Source organism: Pieris napi, chromosome 10 (assembly GCF_905475465.1).
Source record: "Pieris napi chromosome 10, ilPieNapi1.2, whole genome shotgun sequence".
NCBI classification, from domain to species: domain Eukaryota; kingdom Metazoa; phylum Arthropoda; class Insecta; order Lepidoptera; family Pieridae; genus Pieris; species Pieris napi.
Window position 1 is genome coordinate 9,866,605 of NC_062243.1, and position 26,541 is coordinate 9,893,145.

The window sequence follows — 26,541 nt, forward strand, 5'->3', positions numbered from 1 at the left end:
TAATAAAACCAAGAAATAAGTAAGATATAATACATAAGCTTGGTAAATACGTAATCAGTTACGCAATTTCCTAATCCAGCGTAATGAATGACATCAAATTAAGCTCTAAGCTTAACAGAAAACATTACTGGAAGTTTAATTTGCGATTAAGGCGAGTATAGAATGCGGGGTGAGCGGTGTTGTGGAGGCTTCGAAGTGCATGTGCGGGGTGAGGGGTGAGGGGTCGCTGGGAGAGGCGGGAGTGCCGCGGGCCGCCACTTCTCTGTACTCGAGGAACCCTGGTACACCTCGGTTTCCGGCGGTCGCTCCCTCGCGAATTCTAAGTGTCCCGTCGCGTTGCTTCCTGATCATCTCGGACCGGCCACGTGCTCGCCCTTTGCTTGCCTGTTGGCAGTGACACCTCCCACGGTTTACCCTTTAGTTCTTCATTGATAAACCTGTACCCTACGTATCGGAATGCCATATCCCTTTTCTCACTACACCTATACGCGTTCATAATTTATTAATTGTTGATTTCGTATATTGGACTTATCAACGTTTGTTTACATTACGCTTATTATAAACTGTGCTGTTTTAGTTTGTATTTATTGGATTTTGTTTTACATTTAGTAAATGGACCGTTGCATTTTATTAATTTCCCATACTGTAGGTAAAACAGTATGGAACCTGTTCAAACAGCGGGGGATGGCCGAGAACAATCATATAAAATCTACAGTATGTATAAGGTAATGATATTTTAATTTCCTTATAACATATAATACTGTATTAAGAATAATTTTAATTCACTTGCCGTGATTATCGGAACTCAGATTATATTATAAACATAAAATAAGTTATATAATTAATAATATAATATTAAGTTACTATAATTTCAACTATATACTAAAGTTTGAAGTTTGACGATAAATTCGAATAAAAACTTAATTTAACATCTCAATTTCATCTTTCTAATTAACCGATAAACATCTAATAGATATCTAGCTTAAATACTCATATTCAATATTTTCTATGTATTTCAAAATATTGAAAATACTAAATAATTTCAGCCAATTTTTCATTCAATTCAATAACTTGAAATCTACCGTTTCTATTCGATCTCAGTAATTCAATCACATTTTTAATGCTATTTTTACGTATAGGTAGGTATATATGTTAATGAAGCATGATTACTTTTTATTGCTATCATACATATTATTATATATCAAAACTCTGTTTTTCTTTCTCTTAATAGTCTTATTTCTTTCACCCAAGCATATATAGAATTATATTGGAGCATTACAGGCTTAATTTAAGTACATATTTGAGCGAACGTTAATGTTTAATGTTCAAATGTGCTACAAAAATTTAATAGATTAGAGAAATTATTTATTTTATGAATGAAACAAAACGAACGAGTCATTAATTCAAATTAACTTTATAATATCGTAAACGAAAAAGGCTGATACCGCACAAAACTCTGATAAAGCTGTCCAAATCTTACAAAATCCTCTTACGGATAAAAATGATGTAATTTGACGGGTTTATATACGAAGACCATAAGTAAAATTTGTATACCATTTATCCCTATCCCTAGTAATAAATGACGCATACATATACATTATACATATATCCAAAGATAGGATTCCGTGCCAGTGTGATAAATTGTATTTGTTTTGTTTTTTGATACAATTTATTACGTAGGTACCTAAAACATTTTATGTTCTTAAATTATTATTATTCTCAAATTTATATTTTGTTATTTACTTCATTAAATATTTACTTTATGATTACATAAGATGGACTGATATACTGATTGTACAAAACATACAATTAATACAGTAAAATAGTACTAATATTCCATGTAATACAATTTTCATGACAGCTACCATCGACACAATATATTATCTGTGGTTCTACAGTGTAGTCAAAATTCAAAATTGTGGCGCGGTTCCTCAGTCCCCACCGCAGCCCGCGTGCAAACGCCACGCAGTCTTCCCGCGCGGGTCGCACGTGCGTGTCTAGTGTGTGGTCATACAAGTCCTGTCAAAGAATCTTTCCCGCTGTTTTGACATATAAAATCTTAACTAATAAACGACGAATTACATTTTGTGACCTATGTGATTATCGATAGTACTAAGTGTGTCCAACCATTGCAGTAATTTATTAAATTAAAACTGTAATTACTTTAATTTTTCTTCCTCGATTTTTATTAAATCTTAATGAAGCCGGACTACTTAATTAATTGGATTTCTAAACGCTCCTTGTGATTAAAGTAAGTAATACGTGGCAGTTGGTGCTATTTGCATGGGTTACCTAAACAAAAAAGTTCTCTATGTCCCGTTAATATCGCATGATTACAATAATAAAATGACATTATTAATTGTGTTTATGTCATGTGAGTTTTCTAAATAATAAACAAATATTGATTATTAAATTAACCAAAATGAAACTTGAATTGCAACTTGACATAAGAACGTGGTCTAGACATAAATTTAAAAACAATATATTTATATAGCTTTATAAATGTAAACATTGTTTTACTTTCGCAGATTGAACTATAATATTTAATAGAAATAAATTAAAGTGGGACAAAGATAGACTTAGTGTGATATTCTAAAGATAAGAGTGCATGATAACGTATAATATTAGTATGTACCTACTACTTCAATATATTTATGGAATTATTCAAATTTGATTTGATTCATTAAGTCGACCGTATTATTCCAATTTTCGTGACAGCTTTCTAGTTATAAAATAAGAAATGGTTTACAGACATTTTACTAATATAATAATACATGTAACAATAAAAGACCTAGTTTGGGTTTTACATTTTTGGTCCATAAATTTAATTTAAGGTTTTCTCAATCGATTTTTTCGGTTAATGAAATATTTTTATGACTATATATTGTGGCTTCTTTAACTTTTTACGTATAATGGAACAGTTTTATGAATCTGCAAGAAATTGTAAGCCTTGTTTATATTATTATTTCTGTGATTGTTATTAAATCGGACATGTCATATTTCTGCGTCCAGAATACTCCTAAAGTGCCATTAACTCTAAAATTATTATTTCGTCTACATTTGTCTATACTAAAAAATAATAGAATAATTAATGTATTATTAAATCATTATAACTCGAATGCATGCTTTCATGAATTTCAATACAATAAACAATTAACCATATACAAATCTTTTACTATCATTAGTTGAAAAAAAACGAGAAAAAAACTTATTCACCTGCACCCAAAACGCTTTTTTATCTCGTCCTGTCGACAGACAAACCTCTTTCGACCGTTCTTTTAGGTGATCCTTAACTGTTTCTTGTTAGGAGAGCGTAGGTCCCAACTTCAAACCGTAACAACATCAATTGATTTAACTCTATTTTAGTGGACAGAACTAAATAGGGGTCATTGACCATTACAATTGTTATAAGAGCGCGTATATTACAGCGCCTTTAGCAGACATTACGTACGTATCTTATAAAATTAATATTCCTGAAATATATTATAATTATTATAAATGCAGTACTTTTTATTTTGAAAAAGGAAAATCGAGCTAAGTGATTACGTCTGTATGTACGTAATTAGTTTTCCTTATGTCCATAAAAAAAAGAAGATTCAACTTTTATAAAGGTTGAAATGATTTATGATTTCGGTATGTTTTTATAGAATGTCGTTTTGTAAGTTGTAAATATATACTTCATTTGATTTTAATATACCTTGATTTATATGGCCTACTTTTTTCTTACTTTCTACTTTCCTCGCTCTAAATACACAGACCGCTATTAGAAACACTTAATTATTTATTTAGTTTTTGAATCCAGAGACACCTATCGACAATAGAAAAGAAAAGATAAAGTTGGTCCACGCTCGTCTCTTAGATAATAAAACCTACGAAAGAGGAGTATTAGGAGTATCCATATATTTTTCCTAATAATCAGTAAATTTAATTACAATCTATTCCAATTAAATATAAATAATACTATTATTTATTTTAAAACTGTTAAATGTGTTTTATAATCGGTCACAATAAATTGTGCAAACACCCTTATGTTATTAGACTAAAAGAAAGGTTAAATAGAAAATCATGATTTTCAATAGATCAAAAGCTATACGTGACCTAATGTAAAATCGGGAATTTATTTGATCCAAAATAGCCAACATGGAAGAACATAATAGGTTTAGGAAAAAGATTCTTCGCATTTTTCAAGAAAATTCACAACATTTTTTAATATAGTTTATTTACATTTAACTAAAGTATGTAGGTACCATTTTGTTCGATAAGTTTTTGCCGTCTTGTAGGTAGGGATATGATCCCATTGCTATAGAAATTTTGGGGCTTCTGATCAAAATACCGCGACAGTTGGTTTTGGCAGTCCTCTCGTGATGTAATAACTTATACATAGCTTAACGATAAAAATATTTTAGTAGACTGAAGTGTTATAGAAACTTTTCCATAAACGTTTCTTGTCTTTCAAATATTTTTAGTAATTTATAAATATGTCATAACCCAGCTCTTAATATTATTTAATTATAATTCGTTTTATTGCAAAATATAAAGGTATTATCGAGTCCTTTCACTTAGTCGATATTGGTATGTTATGCTCAGACCCATGGACTCAGCCGGTGTGCTACAAACCGGTTACCAGAGAATGAGACCAACTTGCCGCATAAACCAGTACAAAAACTGATCAATTGATTTTTGAAGCTTTGAACCTTTTAATAGCCACAGACTATGAAATAACGTTTAGATATAACGTATACGTATTTGATTTTAATAATTAACTGATTAATTTTAAGAATTAACTGATTTGATCATTCAAATCAGTTAATTCTCATTGTATGTGTACGATATAATACCATTTACGCTCAAAATAGATTTTTTCGTCTGTTAACCAAGATAAGTTTAATTCACAGCCGTTTGGATTCTTTTTTGCGAAGCAGCAAAGCTTATTAATATAGAATGTCTTATGGCCCTTAAAGTCAAAGCATAAGTGCAATAAAGAAAAATTAGTTTGAAATGGTACCGCCAGAAACTAATGTGTGAATAATACTCCTTGTATTAAGAATATCCATAGGGCAAAATCACCTGCATCATGAGCACACCCTTCATACACGCCTCCACGTACATTTTACACTTTTTCACCATCACACAACACAGCCAAATTAGGTATTACTTATATAATTGTATTGAATAGTTTTGTTTTTTTCCTTATGTATTTGTTTGAACCTTTTTGTAGGTAAATATTACGTAGGTACTCGTATACCATCTTTGGCTATATATTTAGTGTAATTGTTTATAATAAAAATTAAAATATATAATTTCTGTTACCTGTAAGATTACTAAATAAATTAATAACCTGGAATAGGTTATTAATTTATTTCAAAATCTTTAAAAATTATTAAAATAAAAATGGTATAATAAAATATTTAAAAAAACACTTTTCAATTCTATGTTAAATAATACTATTATTCGTAGACTTGCTCTTAGCCTGATATTCATATTTGGTAATCAAACTTATAAACAACATTTAACAAAAACACAAATGACGCGTTTCTATTAATTACTGTGCAATTTTTAAAATAAAGCTCTTAAAAAATATTTTTACTATAGAATAGGTTCTGATTTCAGTCAAAAAATGGTAGACATGATGAAGGTTAACTTCTAACATGTCTACAAATATTCTTAGCGTGTCCGGATACAAATGCAGACTCAAAGTGAGACCAACACTAGCTTGTTTCTAAGCTTTTCCTGCGACCAAGTGAACCATTAGAATAAAAAGTATTTGTAGAATCATCTGAGCGTATAATAGATACTAAATAAAACCATTCTTTCAAACTTGAAACTACTTTTTATTAACATTAAAAGTAGATAAATAAAAAAACGATGGATTTTTTTTTCGCGTCGATATTTTATAGAAAATTCTTAAGAAATTGCCTGTTATGACTTACCTGAAAAGGCTGAAATGCTTAAAGGGGTATGATTAATATTGTAGAATCCAACTCCTGTGGCCTTTTTATAGGCATATATATTATATACGTTCTTATTTACTTAGTTGAATGAGGAGCCATGCCACCACACCTACATATTCATATGCTTCGATGGAACTTAGGGGGCTGGACTTTAGCCGACACCTTTAACGATTATAAAAATTCTTTCTAAATATATATTATATATGTACATGTATATGTTTCTAAATATATATTATATATGTACAAGCTCATAAAACGGGTCAATATGACCAAATTCATGGCAGACAAAAGTTTTCGACCCGTATTCTTGAACGTCAATCAAACTAAAGTCAAGCATATTTGACAGCGCTCAAAACGAGATTGAATAGGAAAAAAAGAACTCAATCCTCGATTTGTTTATTATATAAAAATTTAATTTAGTTTTCGATTTTTTGCAGCGGGTTGAAAATCACGATTCTACGGCTAAACTCAGTTCTCTTCCCCAAAACAATCGTAACGCGAAGCCAGGACATTACACCATGAGCGATCAGGTATGTGTAGATATAGCGACATTATCATCACCATGAACTTTAGTCAGGCCTCTGATGATGGGGATTAGAGCATAATAAACTTTTTGTTTGTAAAATAGATACGCCAGGATCACGATTTTTCCCGAAAGGTCTAATGATTATTTTTGTTTTATTTCTCTTATTGTTTTTTGTTATAGTTTTGCAGCTGTATATACTCTTATTTATACAACCTAATTAATTTCTTACTTTATGCACTGTCTCACAATTTTTTGTATATTTTTTCCTTCATTTCGTGTCCCGAAGAGAAACCATTGTATTGTACATCTTCATGTACGTATTTTTTTCATAAATTATTATTTTATGTTTGCAACTAAGTATAAATAAATAAAAAAAGGGTGCGTGTTCTTATATACGCGCGTAAGAAGTTATACTACTTTGCCATTATTAAAAATAGTTTTTGATTGCATGCAAATAATTAATTACAATTAAATAATCAAAGATTGGAAAAGGAGTCATTATAGTCAATAAAGTTCAGTTTACATTTGAAAAATTAAATAAATAAATATTTATTATTATTCTCTTACATTAAGTGTAACATAAATTCTATTATTATTCGAACGTTGTTTTTAAATTATGTCCAATGCCGTAGCATTTTCCGTGGGCAACTTCATTCTGTTAATTTTGTGTCACGGTGCGCGCGCATCATAAAATTTTACTCTCATCAACTTTTCATAACGCGCCTAAAGAAGTATAACTTCAATAATTCCGAAAATGTGCACAGCCGAGAACCCAAAAATACCACTTATTGCCACTATTAGTAACATAAATACGTACTTATATAAAGCTTTAATTATATAAGTGCTAAGCAATATTCATTCATCATGATCGCCGACCTTCGCAAGGAGATGGCACTATAAGAAGAAGAATATTCATTATATAACATTAGTTTATAATTCACAATACAATTTTAATTTAAAGATTGCTTTTAAAATTAAGCTTTTAGTCACACATTGTTTTATTGCAGACATTCCATACACCCTCCTTTGGCGACGAAGAATTTGATATTCCTCTTATCCATGGACAACATCCAACGAGTGGAAACGGGCAAAATTCTCATATGCAGTACCCACAAATGCACCATTCGGCACCTCAGGTATTATTGTATACAATGCTTTAAGTGTTCTTAATAGTTGTCAACAATATAGTTAAATTGAATAAAATTAAACTGTTAAAAAACGTGTTGATCATTTTTAACACTGTAAGAAAACTTACGGAGTTAAAAATAATAAATTAACTATTCCGTGGTACAAAATAGTTGACTTTTTGTTGATATTCCATAGATATGAAACTTTTACAAATTTCAATATAAAATTATACTAAATAGGAGGCAAACGGACAGGAGACTATTATATACAGACGACATTGCCATAAGGCTTCCAAGTGCGTTGCCGGCCTTTTAAGAATTGGTACGGTCTTTTCTTGAAGGACCCTAAGTCGAATTGTTTTGGAAATACATACTTCAGTGAGCAGCTCAGGTTCATAGTGGTGGTGCGCGGCAAAAACTGCCATAAGAAACGCTGTTTCGATATAGGTACTATTCAGCCAAGCTGTCGGCTGAATAGAAAAAGTCAAAACGTAGTCGTAGTCCAAGTAGAAATAAGTAATTACAATAATTTACAATTAATAATATAATGCCAGTAATTTAAAAAAACTTTACTAGAAAGTTAGGTTTGCATTAGTAGGATCATGGTAGTAATTTGGTAAAGGTATGTTTTGTTTCGAAAACGAATATGAATTAAAACTTAATCCATATTTTAATACGTCAACCATACTCTTTCAATTACGCAAGATATCTTACCATGATAAACACTAACTATAAAAAAATCTTAAATATTGAAACAATTAAAATGCTTCGAAAATGACATCTTGTCTTTGCTTATAATGTGATTATGAATTTGGTGTCTCATTAATTAATTCACACAAGTCCATTAGATCATATTGCTCTTATTTTCTACATGTTTTAGATGTTGTGACTGTGACTGTGTCACATCTACACATTTGACATTACCCTTGGACATAGGTAGCTGTCAAAAAAAGCGTGTAGAACTTTCGCTTGTCAAATATCAATTTATCATTAAAGTTCTTGGAATTCGAATCTTGTTTACAAATAAAAGAAATAGTTTTCTACTTATCTGAACATTCGTCTTTTATGTTGTAATTTATGTGCAAAATAATTTAAAATAACTATTTTACTTTTAGCGTTTTAAAACTATCTTTTACTAAAATATAACCTTAACAATTTAATATTTAGGTTGGTATGATAAATCCTGCTCAAGATGGCTTAGCACCGCCGGGGGGCGCGCCGTCATATCAACAACCCCTATATTTACAAGAACCTCATCCGCCAGTTACAACTCACAGGTGATAATCTATAAATTCTAATACTATATTAATTTTTAGCTCACTGTTGTTTAAATTGAAATACACATAATATACTTTAATCAATTAACCAAAATGTCATATTTTAGTGCTGCTTGTGCTCCTGCTGGAAATTATATAATCCAGCAACAACCAGGAGGGCAACAGCTATTGATGCTACAGCCAACCCAAGTAATGAGCGGACCACCAACCCCAAGCACTCCAAACCAACCTGGTCCTGTGTATGGATCACCACAGAGAGCATCACCCCCAGGCACTACTAGTGATGACTCAGATGATAGTGTTCCCTCACAACATTCTCAGGTATTACTCATAATTTGATGAAATAACTATGTAGTGCACTTCAAGACATGAAACATGATATATGTATCTATGAATGTATACAATGCCACTGTTACTGTGTTTACTATGCCATTTTGATAAATATTAATTTTAATCATTAGTAGTTTCAGTAGTTTATGTAATATGTGATGCTGTTTGTTTTTAAAAATATAAGCATAGCTTCAACTTAAAAAAAAACCAATATAAAAAAATACATATACAGTCAAAACCGTTTATAACGACATCGTTTACAACGACCTATCGGTTATTACAACCAGATTGTATGGTCCCGTCCGAATCCCTAGTAAACTATTCAGTAAAGAAACCGCTTATAACAACATCGGATACAGCGACATATCGCTTACAACGACGAAAGTTTATCGATATTCATCGGCTATAACGACCAACGCTTCTTGTCTCAGCAAAACAAAACAATACAAACGATTTTAAATCTTATTTATAGGCATTGAATGAATATTTAGGCATATTATTATCTACGCACGTTCTCCCAACGAACAGTTTCAGCCAACAACGATTTCAGAGGCTCTTAAAACGCTGTAACGATTTTGCAAAAATTTGTTGCCTTTAACAAACAGTTGGATACTGGTGATACTCATACCTTGAGGAGTATGAAACGTAAAATGCAAAAAATATTTGAGACTGGGCTAAAAAAAAACATACTGACTGATTACTTTTGTACCTAATTATTTCGTAATAAATATTTTTGTTTCTTTTGTAACTCGTTTACATATTATAATATTAACATACCATATTATAACCCATACCTACCTATTCTAGATCGATAACTATGTACATACATATGTACTGTACTTGTGTATATGACATTGCTTATAACGACTATCGGATATAACGTCGGCAACTATACGGTCCCTTCAATGTCGTTATAACCGGTTTTGACTGTACATCTAATGCTTATAGTTCATTGGCATATACACTTGTTAGAATTATGTTAAGTGTAGTGAATTCTAATGAATTGGTTGTTTGTTGGTAGTTGCCTGGTGATGCGGAAAGCCTTCTGCCTATCCATTATTGCTCAGCGAGCCGGCAGCAACAAACTGCGCTTCATCAGGTATAGGCAAATTATGTAGTTTCAATAAATTTGCTACTGAAAAAGTGTTAAATGTGTATTGCCAATGAATTATTATTTTAGATTTTTAATCATTTAATATTTGATTTGTATTCTCATATGTAATTTACTTTTTGTAGATGAATTTGAACATGGGAGTCAAAAGATCCTCTCCTGAACCAATTGATAATGGCATGAGTCGTGGTCAAATGCAAAAGAAACCCAAAGTTCAGAAGAAAAAGAAGAAAAGGGACCCCAATGAGCCCCAAAAGTAAATATATAAAAATTATATTTTTTGTAAAGTTTTCTAAGAGGTGTTATATTTTATTTATTCTAATAAATCTTTGCAGACCTGTCTCAGCATATGCCCTATTTTTTCGTGACACACAAGCTGCTATTAAAGGGCAAAATCCGAATGCAAGTTTTGGTGAAGTTTCAAAAATTGTTGCGTCTATGTGGGATGCTTTAGATTCTGAACACAAGAGTGTAAGTCTTTTTTCATATTTGATAACCATTTTTCATATTTTTGCAATAATATTTTTTTGCTTTACACAGGTCTACAAACAAAAAACAGAAGTTGCGAAAAAGGAGTATCTGAAAGCTCTCGCAGCCTACAGAGCAAGCTTGGTTTCAAAGGTAATTATCTCCATCTGTTATAAGTTTGGTAATTTGGCACACATACTGCCTTTTCATCTAGTAAAAAAATCAATGCATTAAAATCGAAACAAATTATCTATGTCAAGTACTAATTAGTTCATTACTATTATAAAGATTTATAAATTTGTAACTCAGTTCAAAAACTACTGGAGCAATGGAGGAATGCTATTTTAAACCTAAGTATAATAAACTTTATTTGTTTAATATAATTTTAAAATCCGTGTGTAGCCAGGACAGATCGCTAGTTATACATGTGATCTAATTTAGAAAACAGTTGTTGGCCTTAATGCCTTGAGTGCCATGCCTCTCAACCATGAATTCTTATGTTCGAATCACGGCTGTGGTCCAATGAAATTTTACATGCTTTAGAGTTTAGACCTAAAATTCCATATCAAGAAAAAAAAATTGATTACATTAAAATATCGGGGGAGAACATTTTTTAAATACTACAATTATATGACTTTATGTTTAGAGTCAAATTTTAATTAAATGGCATAAAAACAATTTACATCACTTATTAAAAAAAGAAGCTGTATAGAAAACAGATACATAACACGCTAAGACCTAGACCTAGGTTTTTTTTAGTCACGAATTGCATGATAAACTAGTAGTGAGTAGTCTGTATTCTGTATAGTTTTAGTTAAGTTGCAGTATGTTATCTGCCGTTGTCAGTTGTCACTGTCGGATGTCGATGATTGTCAGTTGTCAGTGTTAACCCTTCAATATCGCGCAAGCGTGTAGCGTCAAGCGTGCCTAAAAATAAAATGGTAGTCTGAAATAGGTGGAGCACCGGTAGCGTTTTGTTTATTATTTTTGTATATTGACAAGTGAATCAAATATCAATAATAATAACTTATTCATGTGAATTAAATTACGGAGATATTTTTTCTATTTTAACTATGCAATGTTAATGTGAAATTTTTTTAAATAAAATATGTAATATAGTTGTAAGACAACGATGTATTTCGATCCGACCGAGTTTGATATATTGGTAAGTCTTAACTGACTTCTCGGACTATAATTTATAATAATAATAAAGCGATTATAGACCTAGCCTTATGCATTTTATTGTAATAAGCAGTTTGAAGAACTATGTTGTTCTAATAATTAAGATATCCAAATCAGGAATCGTAATTAACATCATTTGTGACATAAACTCTTGTTAGTTAGAGGTTTTTTACTATAGTAAATAATGTCAATTGGTATGTTTATAAGTTAACACTAAAACTAGAAATGAGTTATAATTGTAATATGGTATTTTTAGGGCTCGGAGCAAGAAAATCAAGTGATATATAATCATAATAATGGAAATGCAAATTACGGAAATTATTACCAGGGTCAACCGTATGGTAATGGTCATTCACCTCAGGGATTTGTGCCAAATAGCACTCCACAAGGATATTCACCACAAAATTATCCAGGTGGCCAATCTCAAAATTCCTACAACGGCCAGAACCAACAGGCCTATCCTTCAAACCCACAGCAGTCACCTCAAACTTATCAAGGAAACATGGGACACCCAACTCAGTCATACCAGGTATGTAGACATATTTTTTTAAATTTATATGTTGAGCCTTTAATAATTTTAAATAAGCAAAATTAAAAATAGTAAATTATGTAGTGAAAAGGATTCTTTTGAAAAAAAATCTAAGCAACATTAAAACCTAATATTTTTTTTTTTATTGAAAAAAATAATTAGAAATGAGATATACAACATGGTCAGGATGCGCATTAACAGTTTAAACAATGGTAACCTAGCAATATCTCCTTAACATTATATACTTCTATAGGTTGTACCAAGTCAATCACCACAAGGCTATCAAGTGAACCCAGCTACATCTCCACAAAATTGTCAACCAAACATAACACAGTCACCCAGAAGCTACCAACAGACACAATCACCTCCAAACTATCCAGCAAATGCTGGGGTATCACCATCTAACTATCGCCAAGTGCAGTCACAGTCACCACCCATGGCAAGTGTCCATGCAGCCATGCAATATCATCATGGTCAACAGGTAAATTATAGAATGACTTCACATAAACTCTAAGGACTCTTCTAGTACATATAGAATGAATCTCCATAAGGAGATCTTAGTAAAAAGATGTAGGCCAGATTAGATAATCTATCAATCAAGTGCAAAATTTGGGAAAAAAGGGCCATGAATTAAGTACATGTTGCATATTTTCTCTCTAAAGTAATGTGTTTGAGAAAGTTAAATATTTATATTATAATTATTTCAGCATTTATTCTGATACCTTCTCCCCGTGATACCTTTTAAACTACTTTAACATAATATATCTATTTCCAGATGCAGCAAGTACCCCAATATCAACAACAGCCACAAAACCACCAACAATCACAACAACAAAATCAAAATCAACAACTTCATCAACAGCAAACTCCACAGCAAATTCATCAACAGCAAACACCACAGCAAATTCACCAACAGCAAACACCACAGCAAATTCATCAACAGCAAACACCACAGCAAATACATCAACAGCAAACACCACAGCAAATTCATCAACAGCAAACACCACAGCAAATTCATCAACAGCAAACACCACAGCAAATACATCAACAGCAGCAACAGTCACAACAAATGCACCAACAAACCCAACAAATTCATCAACAAGTTCACCAGCCACAGCAAGCCCAACTGCATCAGTCACAGTCCCAGCCCCAGCAAACACAAAACCAAACAATTAAAACTGAACATAGCACAAATGAGGATGGTGCTTCTGGAATGCCACAGCACTCTTCAGAGGTGATATTAAATACACTTATATTATGAATTATATTTATTTTGGATTCAGTTATTGGCCGTGATGCTTATTATATTTCTATGCCATTTAAAGATCAAACAAATAATAGATCTTATTAATTTCTGTGTAAACAAAACATTTTAGTGCTCACACAAGTCTTTTTTTCTTAGCAAAATGAAACAAGAACTCCAACATCTTGTGTCCGTCAAGGCTGCACCAATCCTGCAATAGCCAATAGTGAATGGGAAGATGAATATTGTTCAAATGAATGTGTTGTCAGTCACTGCAGGTAAGCTTGAGATATATTTTTATCTAATAGTTTATACGGCTATATTACTTCAAAAAGGTAAATAGGAAGATAAATTTGTATCTTGTTTTCTAAAGATTTTTTCAATTCTAAATTAAAACAGCATTTCTACAATATTATTTTTACAATTACTAATAATGCAAATATGTATAGAAAAATATTTCTCATGCGTTCTATATTCATAAGAGGGTGTATTTATATTTTCAGGGATGTCTTCAGTTCCTGGGTTGCATCAAATGCTAACAATCAAATGCAAAATTTTTCTGCTGTAAAATAAAGAGCAAATCATTCCAAGCATATTGTTACTCCGACTTTGTAATGAGGAATGTTAATAAATATGTATTAATACAATGAAATCATAATTTATTATGGTGTGTATTTTTATTTTGGATAATTATACCTCAAAGTTATCAGTATTGTTTTGTATAAAGTAGTTATCACAATCAATTAAATGTTGTCATATTTTATATTTTTCATTACATTTTAGAAATATCTAGAGTAGCAAATGTTGTAACATGAAATCTTATTAGAACAAGAATGTTGTAAGTAATGGTTAATTTTTTTTTTATTCCTGCAAAAACTTATTGAAGAAATCTATCAAAAAGATTGTGAATAAAAATTTCAAATTTGTTTTTCTCATAAGACTGCAATGTAAATAAATAATCAATAGTCACGTTTTTTATTTAAGAGAATAATATGGTTCTCTGTGGTTTATAAAAATGCAATACTGGATATTATTTTTTATTATTAGAATCTCAAAACTTTGATGGTTTTTACATTTTGCCTTATAAAAATAAGATACATGTTTTAACTAGCCCATAAGTGTTATTAGACAATTATTTTTAACGGACTCTTCAGTCATAAAATATAACTTTATCTCCTAAGAGTTTTAAATTGATATGAATACCTTATGTGAATAATTAATTAGGAATGTAGAATTTTAGAAATGATGTTTAACATTTTAAACTATGTACTAAGTGATACTATAATATATTATGATGTATCAAACATTGCATGAAATTGAACTTGTGCTTTCTTTTTTATACATATAGTAGTTACTTCATGTACAATAACTAATTATATGTACACAATGGCAATATTTACTCATTCCTCTAGGAGTTGTGCTTAGTATATAGGTTTTAGCTGGACCAAAACGTCATTTATATTATTCAAAGCAATGATAATATTATTTAAGTAATGTTCTATGTATGGTAAACTATAAAAAAAGTGATGTAAATAAATATATGCAATAAGAGCAATTCAATAGTGGCAACTCACACTTTACAAAGTGTATTTTGGCTATGTAGTCCTATTAGTTCACTCTATAGGTGAAAATTTAAAAAAGTAAACTTATACTGTATAAAATAATGTAATTAGGACTTCATTAAAATTTCCTAAGCAATGGTTGCTTTTATTTTTCCAAATTTTTCTTCCTTTTACAAAATGCCAATTCTGTGAAACATATCAATGAAATACAGAAATTCTTTAGTAAAAATGATAAAAATTAAATATAGAAATTTTATAGTATGCAAGCATTCTCACATATCTTATTCTATTGTGCTCAAATAAATACTAATAATAAATAAATCCGCTTGTGAAGACCTTAGTCGAAATAAATACTTTAAATTCGAATATCTCTAGGGCTTTTTTTAATTAATGATGACTAGTAAGGATTGGCTATCATGAAATGGTACGATACGGCCGTGTCCAGAAAGAGCGTCAATGCCTTTAACACTAGCCTATAAAATAAAATCAACAGAGCTCAACAGGTTGTATTACTGCAGTACTTACGTAAAATCACAGATTCAGTAATGGTAAAGTAAAATTCAATGTTTTTTAAAATAGAATCTCGCTGTCGTGGCGATAGGAGTGGATCAGCTCAGGCTGTTATGGCGAGCGTAACTTTGCCGGAAACAGGCTTTTTTCCACGTAGCTCACTGCAGTGAGCGAAAAACGAAGTACCTCGGTTTTTAACTCGAGTCTGAATTGCCTTTGCCGTGCCTTTAATTTGTCATTAGCTAACGTGATGGGATTATCGGGATCCAATAAAATGTGTTGGAGCTACGGGCCCTTGTTGTCTAGAAGGGGTAGTAGTTGATGCCTTGACGCACCAACAGGTGGAGTTAGCTTTACTCTTTTCGAAGTGGCGTTTGGACGCCATTGGGCTATAGTAGGGAGCTTAAGGTCATGGTGAAGATCAACGCTCTGCACATAGGCGCACCGGACGCGTTTCTCACGAATCGTGACTGTAGTATCTGCAGCCTGTAGATATGGATGGGGGGATTAGGCTGGCGTAGGTCATGCGTGGACGGATACAGGCCTTTTTACAGTGTCACCATGTCTGTAACCTGGCTCCTCATAGTCAGGAGGAGTAGAGCTTTATTTCGAAGGGCTGCTACGGACTTTTGTCACGGAATGGCTTGCCCGTATTTACTAATGTCATTGCCTTACAAATTATAATTAATTATGGGTCACTGATCACTGTCTGATCAAAAGTGATTTTCTCTCAAGCCCCAGCTCCGTGTCACATACCCCAGACTTACGCGATAGGTGGGACTAAGCGATAAGTCAAATTCACGTGAGTCGGAGTTTATTTACTTTGCATATAAATACGTAACAAGTTGTGTAATCGGTCAAGTCTAAAGAAACAATAATTTAAATTTACATGTCCAATCAAATATTTCATAATGGTAGGGGAGCCCAAGAGGGGATTTTGGGATTTACTCAAGCGCGGCAGATTAATATATAGGGGGATACCTTGTACCCGGTTAAGTACCTCCACAAAATATGAGGCCCATATATAAAGCCGCACGTGAAGGAGACAGGATCAGTTTAGTAAAAAAAAATTGACCATCAGAAATTCCCGAGCGCGTCAGATTAAGGTAGGGTGAGTTAATTACATCCTAAAAAGTGTATATTCCACTAATCTGACAATTTGAGAGTGACGGAAAAAAAGGGGAGGGCAACAAAGTTGTAAAAAAAAAACGTCATCTCGACATTCTCGAGCGTAGCTAATTTTTTTTTATTTTGAAGGAAATAATTCATGAATAATGAAAAATATATAATCTGACGATTTCCGCAAGCCGAAATAACAAAAATTCGTCGATAAAGTTAAATGCGTGCAGCTGCGTGATGCCTACATTTCCTTAAACCGATCGGAATCTACTAAACGGCGTTCTAAATATTTCCCTCAAAATTACATTTCCTGTGAATTTGAACCGATTCGGACCAATAGATTTTGAGAAATTTTGAAAAATCTTTAAAAAATAAGAAATATTTTTTTTTTAAGTGGTTTCTTTATCGATCAACTTCAAAAACTAATCCGCCTTTGAGCTTGAAAAACCACGTCGATCGCCACCAAGCTGGTCAAAAGCGGTTGATTCGTTCGAGAGATATCGTACACGAAAGAAACCCGAAAAAGTGTTTTTTCGGGATTACTCCAAAATTTGTGGTTCGATCAGTTAAAATTGTAAAATTATTTATGAGGATGATAAAACTGCGTCGAATGCCGCCAACCGCGTGAAAATTGCTTGATCCATTCAAAAGTTATTGCGGTTTGAAAATTCCAAAAATAGTGTTCTATGAAACTTCTATCAGACTTTCGAGCTGGGAGAGCTCAAATGCATAGAAATGTTATTTCTTTGAACTCAGCGAGCTCAAAATATCAATTTTAAGCGCCCAGGAATGGAATTAGCGGGAAGTTGCAGGGATGGCCCTTTAGGTGAACCGTTTTTCTATTTTTTTTTTGTCAGATCAGGCGAATCCCTCTAGATAATCGTCAGATTATGAGACAGTACGTTTAGAACATAAAGATGAACCACATATATCTTAATCTGACGCGCTTGAGTATTTCAAAATTGCGATTTTTTTTTGCAAATTAAGAAAATGGCTGTGGGTTTGCGTCCCATCGAAATCGTCAGATTAGTGAATGAGAGCTTCTTTTTGGTGCACTTAACACTCCCTTAGAAAATCTGACGCGCTCGATAATTTTTTTTTTTTTTTAATTTTCAACCCTTAAATACAACCACCCGCATCATGCAAACGATCAGATTAACATACGTACATTATTAAAAATACGTAGGGCATAGATGCTATCAATATCTGACGCGCTCGAGGATGTCCATGCAACAGTTTTTTTTTACATATTTAACAATCTATAGCCGCTTCCCCCACCGATGAAAAGGAATTTATCATATAACATTTTTTTCTTCTTTTTATCTAAGCTTTGCATCCCAATAGGTCTCTACGACGCTCGAGTAAATCCCCATTTAGCATCGTGGGCTCCCCTACCATAATATCAAAAATATATATTACTATGAATTAAACAACATCAACCCAAGTTATGATGATAACGGTTGTTGTTTTCAAATGAGCGGTAATACCGTGACTACGTCAAATTTCTTTACCAATTAACAAATTTGTATTTTTGATTAAGTCTTTTTTAATATTTAGTTTACACTGCAAGTAGCGTTTTTTGTTCTTCAAATTATTTATTTTTTTTGGTCACAATACAATTCCACACGGAACACTTTCAAAAAGGTCGTAAACCAAACGCGCTATTATCAAAACGAAAAAGCCCGTATCTCCGAATTATCGTAATATAGGGTAGTGTATGCCGGGATGTTATTCCGGGTTCACATTATTCCAGTCATTCAAAAGGTGTCAGATCGGTAACACTACAGTGACAATGCTCAAAAATATAGTTAAGAAATTAGATTAAGAAGAACCAAAAAGAAAAAAGCCGATTTGGGTGAGAAATTGGATAAGCGAAAGAAATGAAAAAGGAGGCTCAGCAATGCTTTTGCAACAGCTAAAATCAGAAGATCCCTTGGAATACAGATTGGCAATGATAATGACATCAGAAATTTATGATTTGAGTTGCTATCATCAATTTCAAATACCTTTTATTCATAATTCAACGGAACGAATAATAAAAATAAATTCTCTGAATAATGATGTATTATTCAGAGATGCCATACCTGCAAAAATAAAACTAGAATTCTTTCCTTTTTTTCTGTTTCGGTTGCCAAAATCATCTAGGTATATCGCAAATCATAGCCGAAGTTTGTCAAATAAAAAGATAAAATAAAGAGAAATAGAAAGAGCATTAGAATATCACGTCATCAAGGTAACAATTTTTTTTTCTAATTTCCTCATACTATATATATAGTGTTACTATATCACATTTACGTATTTTCGAAAGCATTCATAATAATATTGCCGTTTTATGGATCATCACACAATAAATTAAGTTAATCATCAGTGGCTTAGGTGTCTGTAGTAGATGCCTTGGACCAGGCGCTAGTAGTGTGTGAAAATAATTCGTATTTCTATATCTCAAATCGGTCAGTCTACAATTGGTCACCATTTTTTGTATTTTTCTTGGCCTAGGAAAGCCTGTTCTTGCAGGTGTGGTCCGGGCGAAGGTCCTCTACGGATGCCCCATTTAGGCCGATTGTCTATTCGCTCAAAACAGGGCGATTCTTAGACAGTCGCAACGGGTGATGGCCATAAGGGTGGCAAGGGCGTACCGCACCGTCTCTTGCGAGGCAGCGTGTGTTATTGCCGGAACTGCCCCCTGGCACCTCGAAGCGGCTGCCATAGACAGGATCTATTGGCATAGGGCAGATAGTAGATGTAGGGGTTTCGACCCCCTTCCTGAGCACATAAACAGTTGGAGACGGGAAGCCCATCGTCAATGACCGTCCTTCAGAAATGGATAGATGAGTTACAAGATCACAGGGCAGGAGTCTGGACAATTACATCTATACGTCCAGTGCTCAACTTCTGGGTAAATAGAAGATGAGGGGCACTCTCTTACCGACTAGTTCAGGTCGTCACAGGCCATGGATGTTTCGGTGGATACCTTCACAGGGTTGCCAGGAGGGAGGCATCCCCCATTTGTCACGTATGTGGTTTCGCAGACGACACAGCGCAACACACTTTAGAGGTTTGTCCGGCGTGGAGCTCTGAACGTAGCTTATTAACCGCCACCTTCGGATTGGATCTGTCGCTTCCAGTCATAGTGAAAGCTATGGTGGAGGCTGACAGTGACGGCCCGTGGAACACTTTCAAAGCGATCTGTGAGGCCGTCGTTACATGCGGAGAGAGTTCGGGAGTGTAACCCAGACGCCGACCCTCAACGCAAAAAAAGGCCTGGAAGAAGACGACGCGATTACGCACGTACTCCACTGTGACCTTCGAACAGAATTGGGCAACTCAGAAGTTGGGCTCACACAGCAGACGCTTATGACGGAGGCGTTTCTTTTTGGATTATTAGTCGAAACAGACACAGAAATATTGAAAAGCAAATAAACAACAAGTATAAATAATAGAACATGAAGCTCTTGTGCTAGAGCATTAACATTAATATTGGAGTGTATGTGTGAGCATGAGAGCATTTTATTCTGTGTGCATAACATGCTTATTTTTGCTTCTGTGTACTTATTGCTTTCTATAGTTTACTGTAGTCTGTAATGCCATGTAATTTATCTGCTGAATACTAATTGAAGTATAAAATTCGTATTTGTAATGTCCTGAATTTGTAGGCGAATAATTATGTATTCAATTTAATGTGTCCTATAAATGTAAAATATAACAATTAAAAGCAGATATTAGGAACTAATGTAATTAAAGTTACACATAAGTTCGATATCAAAATATGATGGACGGTAGTGATTTAAGTTCTGATACCAGAAGAGGTTTTGTATCACAAGGATGGACACGTATTTCACAGGTTTATAAATTGTCTTTAATTCGTTTCATAAATTCTGTTACGCTGATGTTAATGTTCACAATATATTTATTTTATATTTTACTCTTAAAATTCGTATTTCTTGACTAAAATGTAGTTTACGTCTAATCGCATTGCAGATATATCAAGGGTTATTAGATAAATGGACACCTCATTCGAAAAGCAGATGGGCAGTAGCTTTGTTACTGGTATTACTATTTGTCCTCAGAGTATTTTTAAAACAAGTAAGTAGTTTACACTCAACTCTATTTAAGTTAAGGGCATATTACATATTATCAACTATGTATTACAGCTTCCAGTAGATTTATATGCTATGATAGCTAAGAGCAAAATTAAACTGAACAAATTAACTCCCTCATCTCTTCATCTGCCATTGACAACTTATGTTATTACCATGAAACAAATTATAGTTACTCAATGTATATAATTATTTGGTTGTTTAATGCCAATATGATTGTGTGGTTGCTACCTTTAAACTTATATGATAATTTCAACTGTCTGTTTATATACCTGTTTTTTTAAATTTCAGGGATGGTATATTGTTACATATGCTTTAGGAATATATCATTTAAATTTATTTATTGCATTCCTGACACCAAAGATTGATCCTGCTATGGATTTTGATGGTAGGTGTAAAGTTGTTATAACCTTCAATATTAAGTTTATTTAATAGCAAAATATGCCAAAAGTATCATGACTAAGTAATTTTTCTGTAGTATGTTATTTAGTACATTCAATGAGTTGGTGCCAGTCACTGATAATTTTATCAGTTTAGGTTATTGACCCTCAGTTATTATTGTATTTAATTCTATGCAAATCTGGTGTCAAATATATCATACTCAATAGTTTGAAAGTAATATTTATGAATAACCAAATTAAAAAATTAAAGAGTAATTTATTTATACAACTTTAATAATAACAAGAAATTTATCCTTGTTTAAAGTTTGTGATTATATTATGCATTAATAAGAATGGAGCAAATCTTTATAAGAATAAATCCATTATCCATTCTTAGTGTAGATTTTTTAAAAATCTATTTATTTTAAAGTCATCTGAAAAATAAAGTCATATATATTTGAAAAAGAAATTTGATAATTTTACAAAACACAGTCGCTGTAGAATGATAACCTTGTATGTCCAGAGAACCAAACATCACAGAAAATGAAAGAAATGTTTAATTCCGTCAAAGTTCGTTAAAATATTATTATGTGTTTTTTTTCCATAGTTTTAGATGGTAAAAAGGATTACTTCATGATTATACCAGTTAAATGACATAAGAGCCTAAGAATAAAAAATAAATGGTTTATTGACATACAAGGTTATCATTCTACAGTGACGACATATATAAATTTATTTCCATGTTTTGATTAACTAAAATTGCTGCTTAATTGCACATTGTGTCATAGTTGGACGTAGAAATCAAAATGAGTATATTGAGAATAGAGCATAAACTTTCTTTAATAATCCCGGATCATGTTTAAAAAATATATTGTAAATGATTAGTATTATAATAGTAAAAAGAGAGCAGTGTTGGCCTAGTGGCTTCAGCGTGCGACTCTCATCCCTGAGGTCGTAGGTTCCATTCCCGGCTGTGCACCAATGGTATTTATTTCTATGTGCGCATTTAACATTCGCTCGAACGGGGAAGGAAAACATCGTGAGGAAACCGATATGTCTTAGACCCAAAAAGTCGACGGTGTGTGTCATGCACAGGAGGCTGATCACCTACTTGCCTATTAGATTTAAATGTGATCATGAAACAGATTCAGAAATCTGAGGCCTAGACCTAAAGAGGTTGTAGCGCCACTGATTTATTTATTTAATAGTGAAAAAAGTATTTGAGTTTATTTGTAATAATTTTACATACAAAATTACCTTACGTGATTTTTGTCAATCAAATGTCACTTATAAAAAATTTATGCACTTTATAGACATTAATTGAGGTTTATTTAAAACATTGTAGAAAGAAACTAAATTTTAATTAACAAACTACTATTTGAATATATGTATAATTGTATATTCTTGTAAATGCTAAATTGCAAGTATGTAATAAAGTAATGCATAGATAGATGGAATTTCAGTTAAACTTATAACGTATATCAATAACTTCAGACAGATTTGAAAGCAGGAGCTAGTTACTTTTAAGAGTTTTATTGGCTATGCCTGACGATCAACATACTTAGTAAATTTAATACAATATTTAACCATTAAATAAATACTAGTGTGAAAGGACCACATTTTTTTAAATGTTAAACTTTAATATTGAAACCATACTAAAACTATTACATTTGAAATATTTGTTTTTTTTATTAATAATTTATTTTGATTTACAGGTGATGATGAAAATGGCCCGGCATTACCAACTAGATCAACTGAAGAATTCCGACCCTTTATTCGAAGATTGCCAGAGTTTAAATTTTGGTTATCTGTAACTAAAAGTACTATATTTGCGTTTTTCTGCACCTTTATTGATGCATTCAATATACCAGTATTCTGGCCTATATTGGTGATGTATTTCATAACTTTATTCTGCATTACAATGAAGAGGCAAATAAAGGTATGCTCTATTTAACATAACTAATGTCCATTTATAAATGTAGTGTCATTGTTAGGGTAAAGGCTCCTGGTCCAAGTATATTTATTTATTTTATAATAAACTATTTATTGTACATACTTACATTCCCTAATGTCGTGAGCCCTTTAGCCTCGGACGCGGCTTTGACGGCCAAATAAATGTAAAATAGGCCAATGTCAATGCCCCAAACATTTCTAAGAAGGCATAGACAAAACATTTTTTCTCAAAAGTATGTGAGATTGTTGCCACTCCCAAGAAGTATTATTTCTGTCATTTAATACAACATCGTTTAGGTACAAGGTAATGCTTATATGAACTTAGACCCTGATTTTGTTAGTAAACTTACGTCTTATTCATCGCGAACTAAATAAAAAATAGTATTTAGCCATGTTCAAAAAATTAATTAGGAAGACCCTTAAAAGGTTGTTCGTCATTCATCTGCTTAATTTATATTCATTATTGTTTCAGCATATGATGAAATATCGTTACTTGCCGTTCACCCACAGTAAGCCGAAATACAAAACGGTCGATTCAGCAGTGACTGTGAACTGACCGTAGGTATTACGATTTAGTTAATACAATGTTCAGATGTACTTCACACTTACAGCTACAGATGATCAACGGGAATCTGTTGTACACACCTACTTATGTTTCTAGAAATACAGTTTATATTGTAATGTTTTTAATTTTATTTCAATGTAATATTATGAATTGTAATGTAATTAAAAGTTATTGTAATATTTTAAGATTTTATATATTATTTTTACCAATATATATATACAGTATTGTTTGAAGTCCCTTAACCCTATAAGCGTCTATACAGTGGTTATTTTTTACTGTATTTACGTACCTAAACTTCATAATCGAAAATATTATCATACTTCACGCCAGGATCTCGAGCTTGCACTCTAATATCAACCCAACCACGAAGGCAATTTTTTGAAGTGAAACTTCTTTAGAATCGTTGTGATTTCAAACCGGATGCAACGGAAAAAGCGACAGTAAAAAAAGACAGACACATAAATTAATAGAATTGGCGTGGGAGAGAGTGAGATAGGAGGCATTATACAGTGTATAAACTTTAAATTAGTGTGTATTTGATCATTTTCTGAAATAAAAAAAACAGATGTGCAAAAAATTAAATAAGTAAGTCAAGTAAGTAGTTTAATTATAAAATTAGATGAAATTTATCAATTTTATTTACATAATATCATTAATTATAGAAACTTTTTGAAGTGAAAACTTCTTACTACCTTAATTTAAAATTTTCTTAATTTAAAGTTACACAGCATTATACACTGTATAATGCTTCCTATCTCATTTTCTCCCACGTTGGACTTGTTAATTTATTTCAAACTTCTATTATATTAGTTTTTACCAAATAAAAATTGATATTAAAGTTATAAATTAAAATTTAACATATTTAAAAAATGTTTTTTTTAAAGAAAAGATCCTACATTTAGATAGAGAAAAAGTCTAATTGTTTTTGAAGGTTTCACTTCTACCACGTGTGAATTGGACACATGATATTTTTTATACTTAGGCATATTAAAATAAAATTCTTATACTTTTGAAAGACCTTTAAACAAGACAATATATAAATGGATTTTAGTAAAATTATTACATCACCTACGGCCCCACGTTAACGAGCACTAGCGTATTATGTGGGGCATAGCTTGGTCTTGTTTAATAATGAGCTAAAACAAACGAGATAATTCGTTCGGTTACTAGGTAGTTAAAGTATATTTAACGACGGTTTATCAAAGCAATTATTACCCTAGAGTTAAAAATAGTCGCTAAAGATAAAAATAATTCATTGCGTTGGATGGTGCAAAGCGTAATGAGAATAAACATAGCGGTTATCATGAACATAGACTTTTTAATACGTGAAAAATAGGTCTCTAGTTCCTGTAGTAATAAATGCCATTGATTAAAGTTCGGTAGAAATCGTAAAACTTAGGATTTCTGTGGCATTTAATATACATACTGCAGATGTCATTCTAGTTACGAATGACAAAAACAATATTTTTCGAAGCCGAGAAAGCAAAATTTATCTGCCATGGTGACTTAAGGTTTCAGTGGCCATAATGTCTAGACTGTATTTGTACTAGTTTTTAAATCCACTATGCCTCTATCTTATAGAAGTGAATGTTGGCTAACAACCATCTCTAAAATATTTATTTACAATTAATACTTACAATATAATATAAGTATGTATTATTGAAGATATCGTTTACCTGTCTGCAAATAAACAATTTTAGTCTAAATCCGATAATGGTGATTATAGCAATTACATATAGAACGAATCATCACTTTGGTCAACACGTTATAATTTAATAATTTGCTAGTTGCTCTAGGTACATTAATTGTTCTGCCATTTTGTCAATTTTTGTCATTTTATTTTTCAGATTTCAGTAATCTGTAATAAAATTAAGAATTTTTATTATAATCCGCATGTCTGTATCTGTCTTATAGTCGTTGCAAATTACACCTAATAATATTTTATATATAACTGCGAGACCATTATAAAAACTAGAAAAAATATATTTTATCAGTTGTACAAAAACTGGTGGTGGTACATCTAACGAACCAATAGCGTGTGCGCGGTGTGGACTGTGGGGAGGCCTGCCGCCTAGTGATAACTGATAAGTGAAGTCAAGTAACGAAGATTGACCCATTTGACAGCGGGCGCTGCCGAGGAAATATAATATAGACCTCATGAATTTAGCTATTAATTCAAACAAAATGCTTAACGTGTTTTATGTTGTGTTATGTGAACTTATAACTAAATATCACATCATATTCATGAATCTAAAACGATAGATATACACACATAGACATTTTTACATATTAAGTAGGAAAACAGCAACCATACTATATTTTACTATAATATTTAAAACGTAAACCTTACCGTAACCAATAGCATTAATGGCAAAAATTTGAGCAGTATTGTTACCTGAATGCAGGCGCAGATAGCGAATTTATATAAATTTATTCAGAAGCTAATATCTTATAAGTTTCATCAATAATCATTCGATAATATACTGCGAAATGCGAATCAAGCGTCGGTGACATTACGTAACACAAATCAAACGACAATTTATACCAAAAAATAAGCGAAAGCAGATTAGATTCTCACAAGCCGATTTTTAACGAATACATGGTAGGTTGC

At 32.1% G+C, this 26,541-nt stretch overlaps 2 protein-coding genes across 4 annotated transcripts; both read left to right on the forward strand.

The window, feature by feature from the left end:
- The first annotated feature begins 252 nt into the window (after window positions 1–252).
- LOC125053001 (TOX high mobility group box family member 3-like) lies at window positions 253–15,442 on the forward strand. Of its 3 annotated transcripts, none has more exons than XM_047654149.1 (14): window positions 253–725; window positions 6,389–6,481; window positions 7,485–7,613; window positions 8,772–8,881; window positions 8,989–9,202; window positions 10,233–10,310; window positions 10,448–10,578; window positions 10,658–10,793; window positions 10,863–10,943; window positions 12,229–12,501; window positions 12,755–12,982; window positions 13,277–13,735; window positions 13,904–14,022; window positions 14,248–15,442. In XM_047654149.1, the coding sequence occupies exons 1-14, from the start codon at window positions 660–662 to the stop codon at window positions 14,315–14,317; spliced, it is 2,187 nt and encodes a 728-aa protein (XP_047510105.1). In that variant the 5' UTR covers window positions 253–659; the 3' UTR covers window positions 14,318–15,442. The 3 variants fall into 3 exon arrangements, with proteins under 3 accessions (XP_047510105.1, XP_047510106.1, XP_047510107.1); XM_047654151.1 differs by lacking the exon at window positions 253–725 and adding an exon at window positions 1,963–2,251; XM_047654150.1 differs by lacking the exon at window positions 10,233–10,310 and having other exon boundaries at window positions 254–725.
- A 5,057-nt stretch (window positions 15,443–20,499) lies between these two features.
- On the forward strand, window positions 20,500–24,115 carry LOC125053269 (protein RER1). Its single transcript, XM_047654558.1, has 5 exons — window positions 20,500–20,776; window positions 20,914–21,018; window positions 21,324–21,420; window positions 23,128–23,351; window positions 23,838–24,115. The coding sequence occupies exons 1-5, from the start codon at window positions 20,702–20,704 to the stop codon at window positions 23,919–23,921; spliced, it is 585 nt and encodes a 194-aa protein (XP_047510514.1). The 5' UTR covers window positions 20,500–20,701; the 3' UTR covers window positions 23,922–24,115.
- Window positions 24,116–26,541: the final 2,426 nt, after the last annotated feature.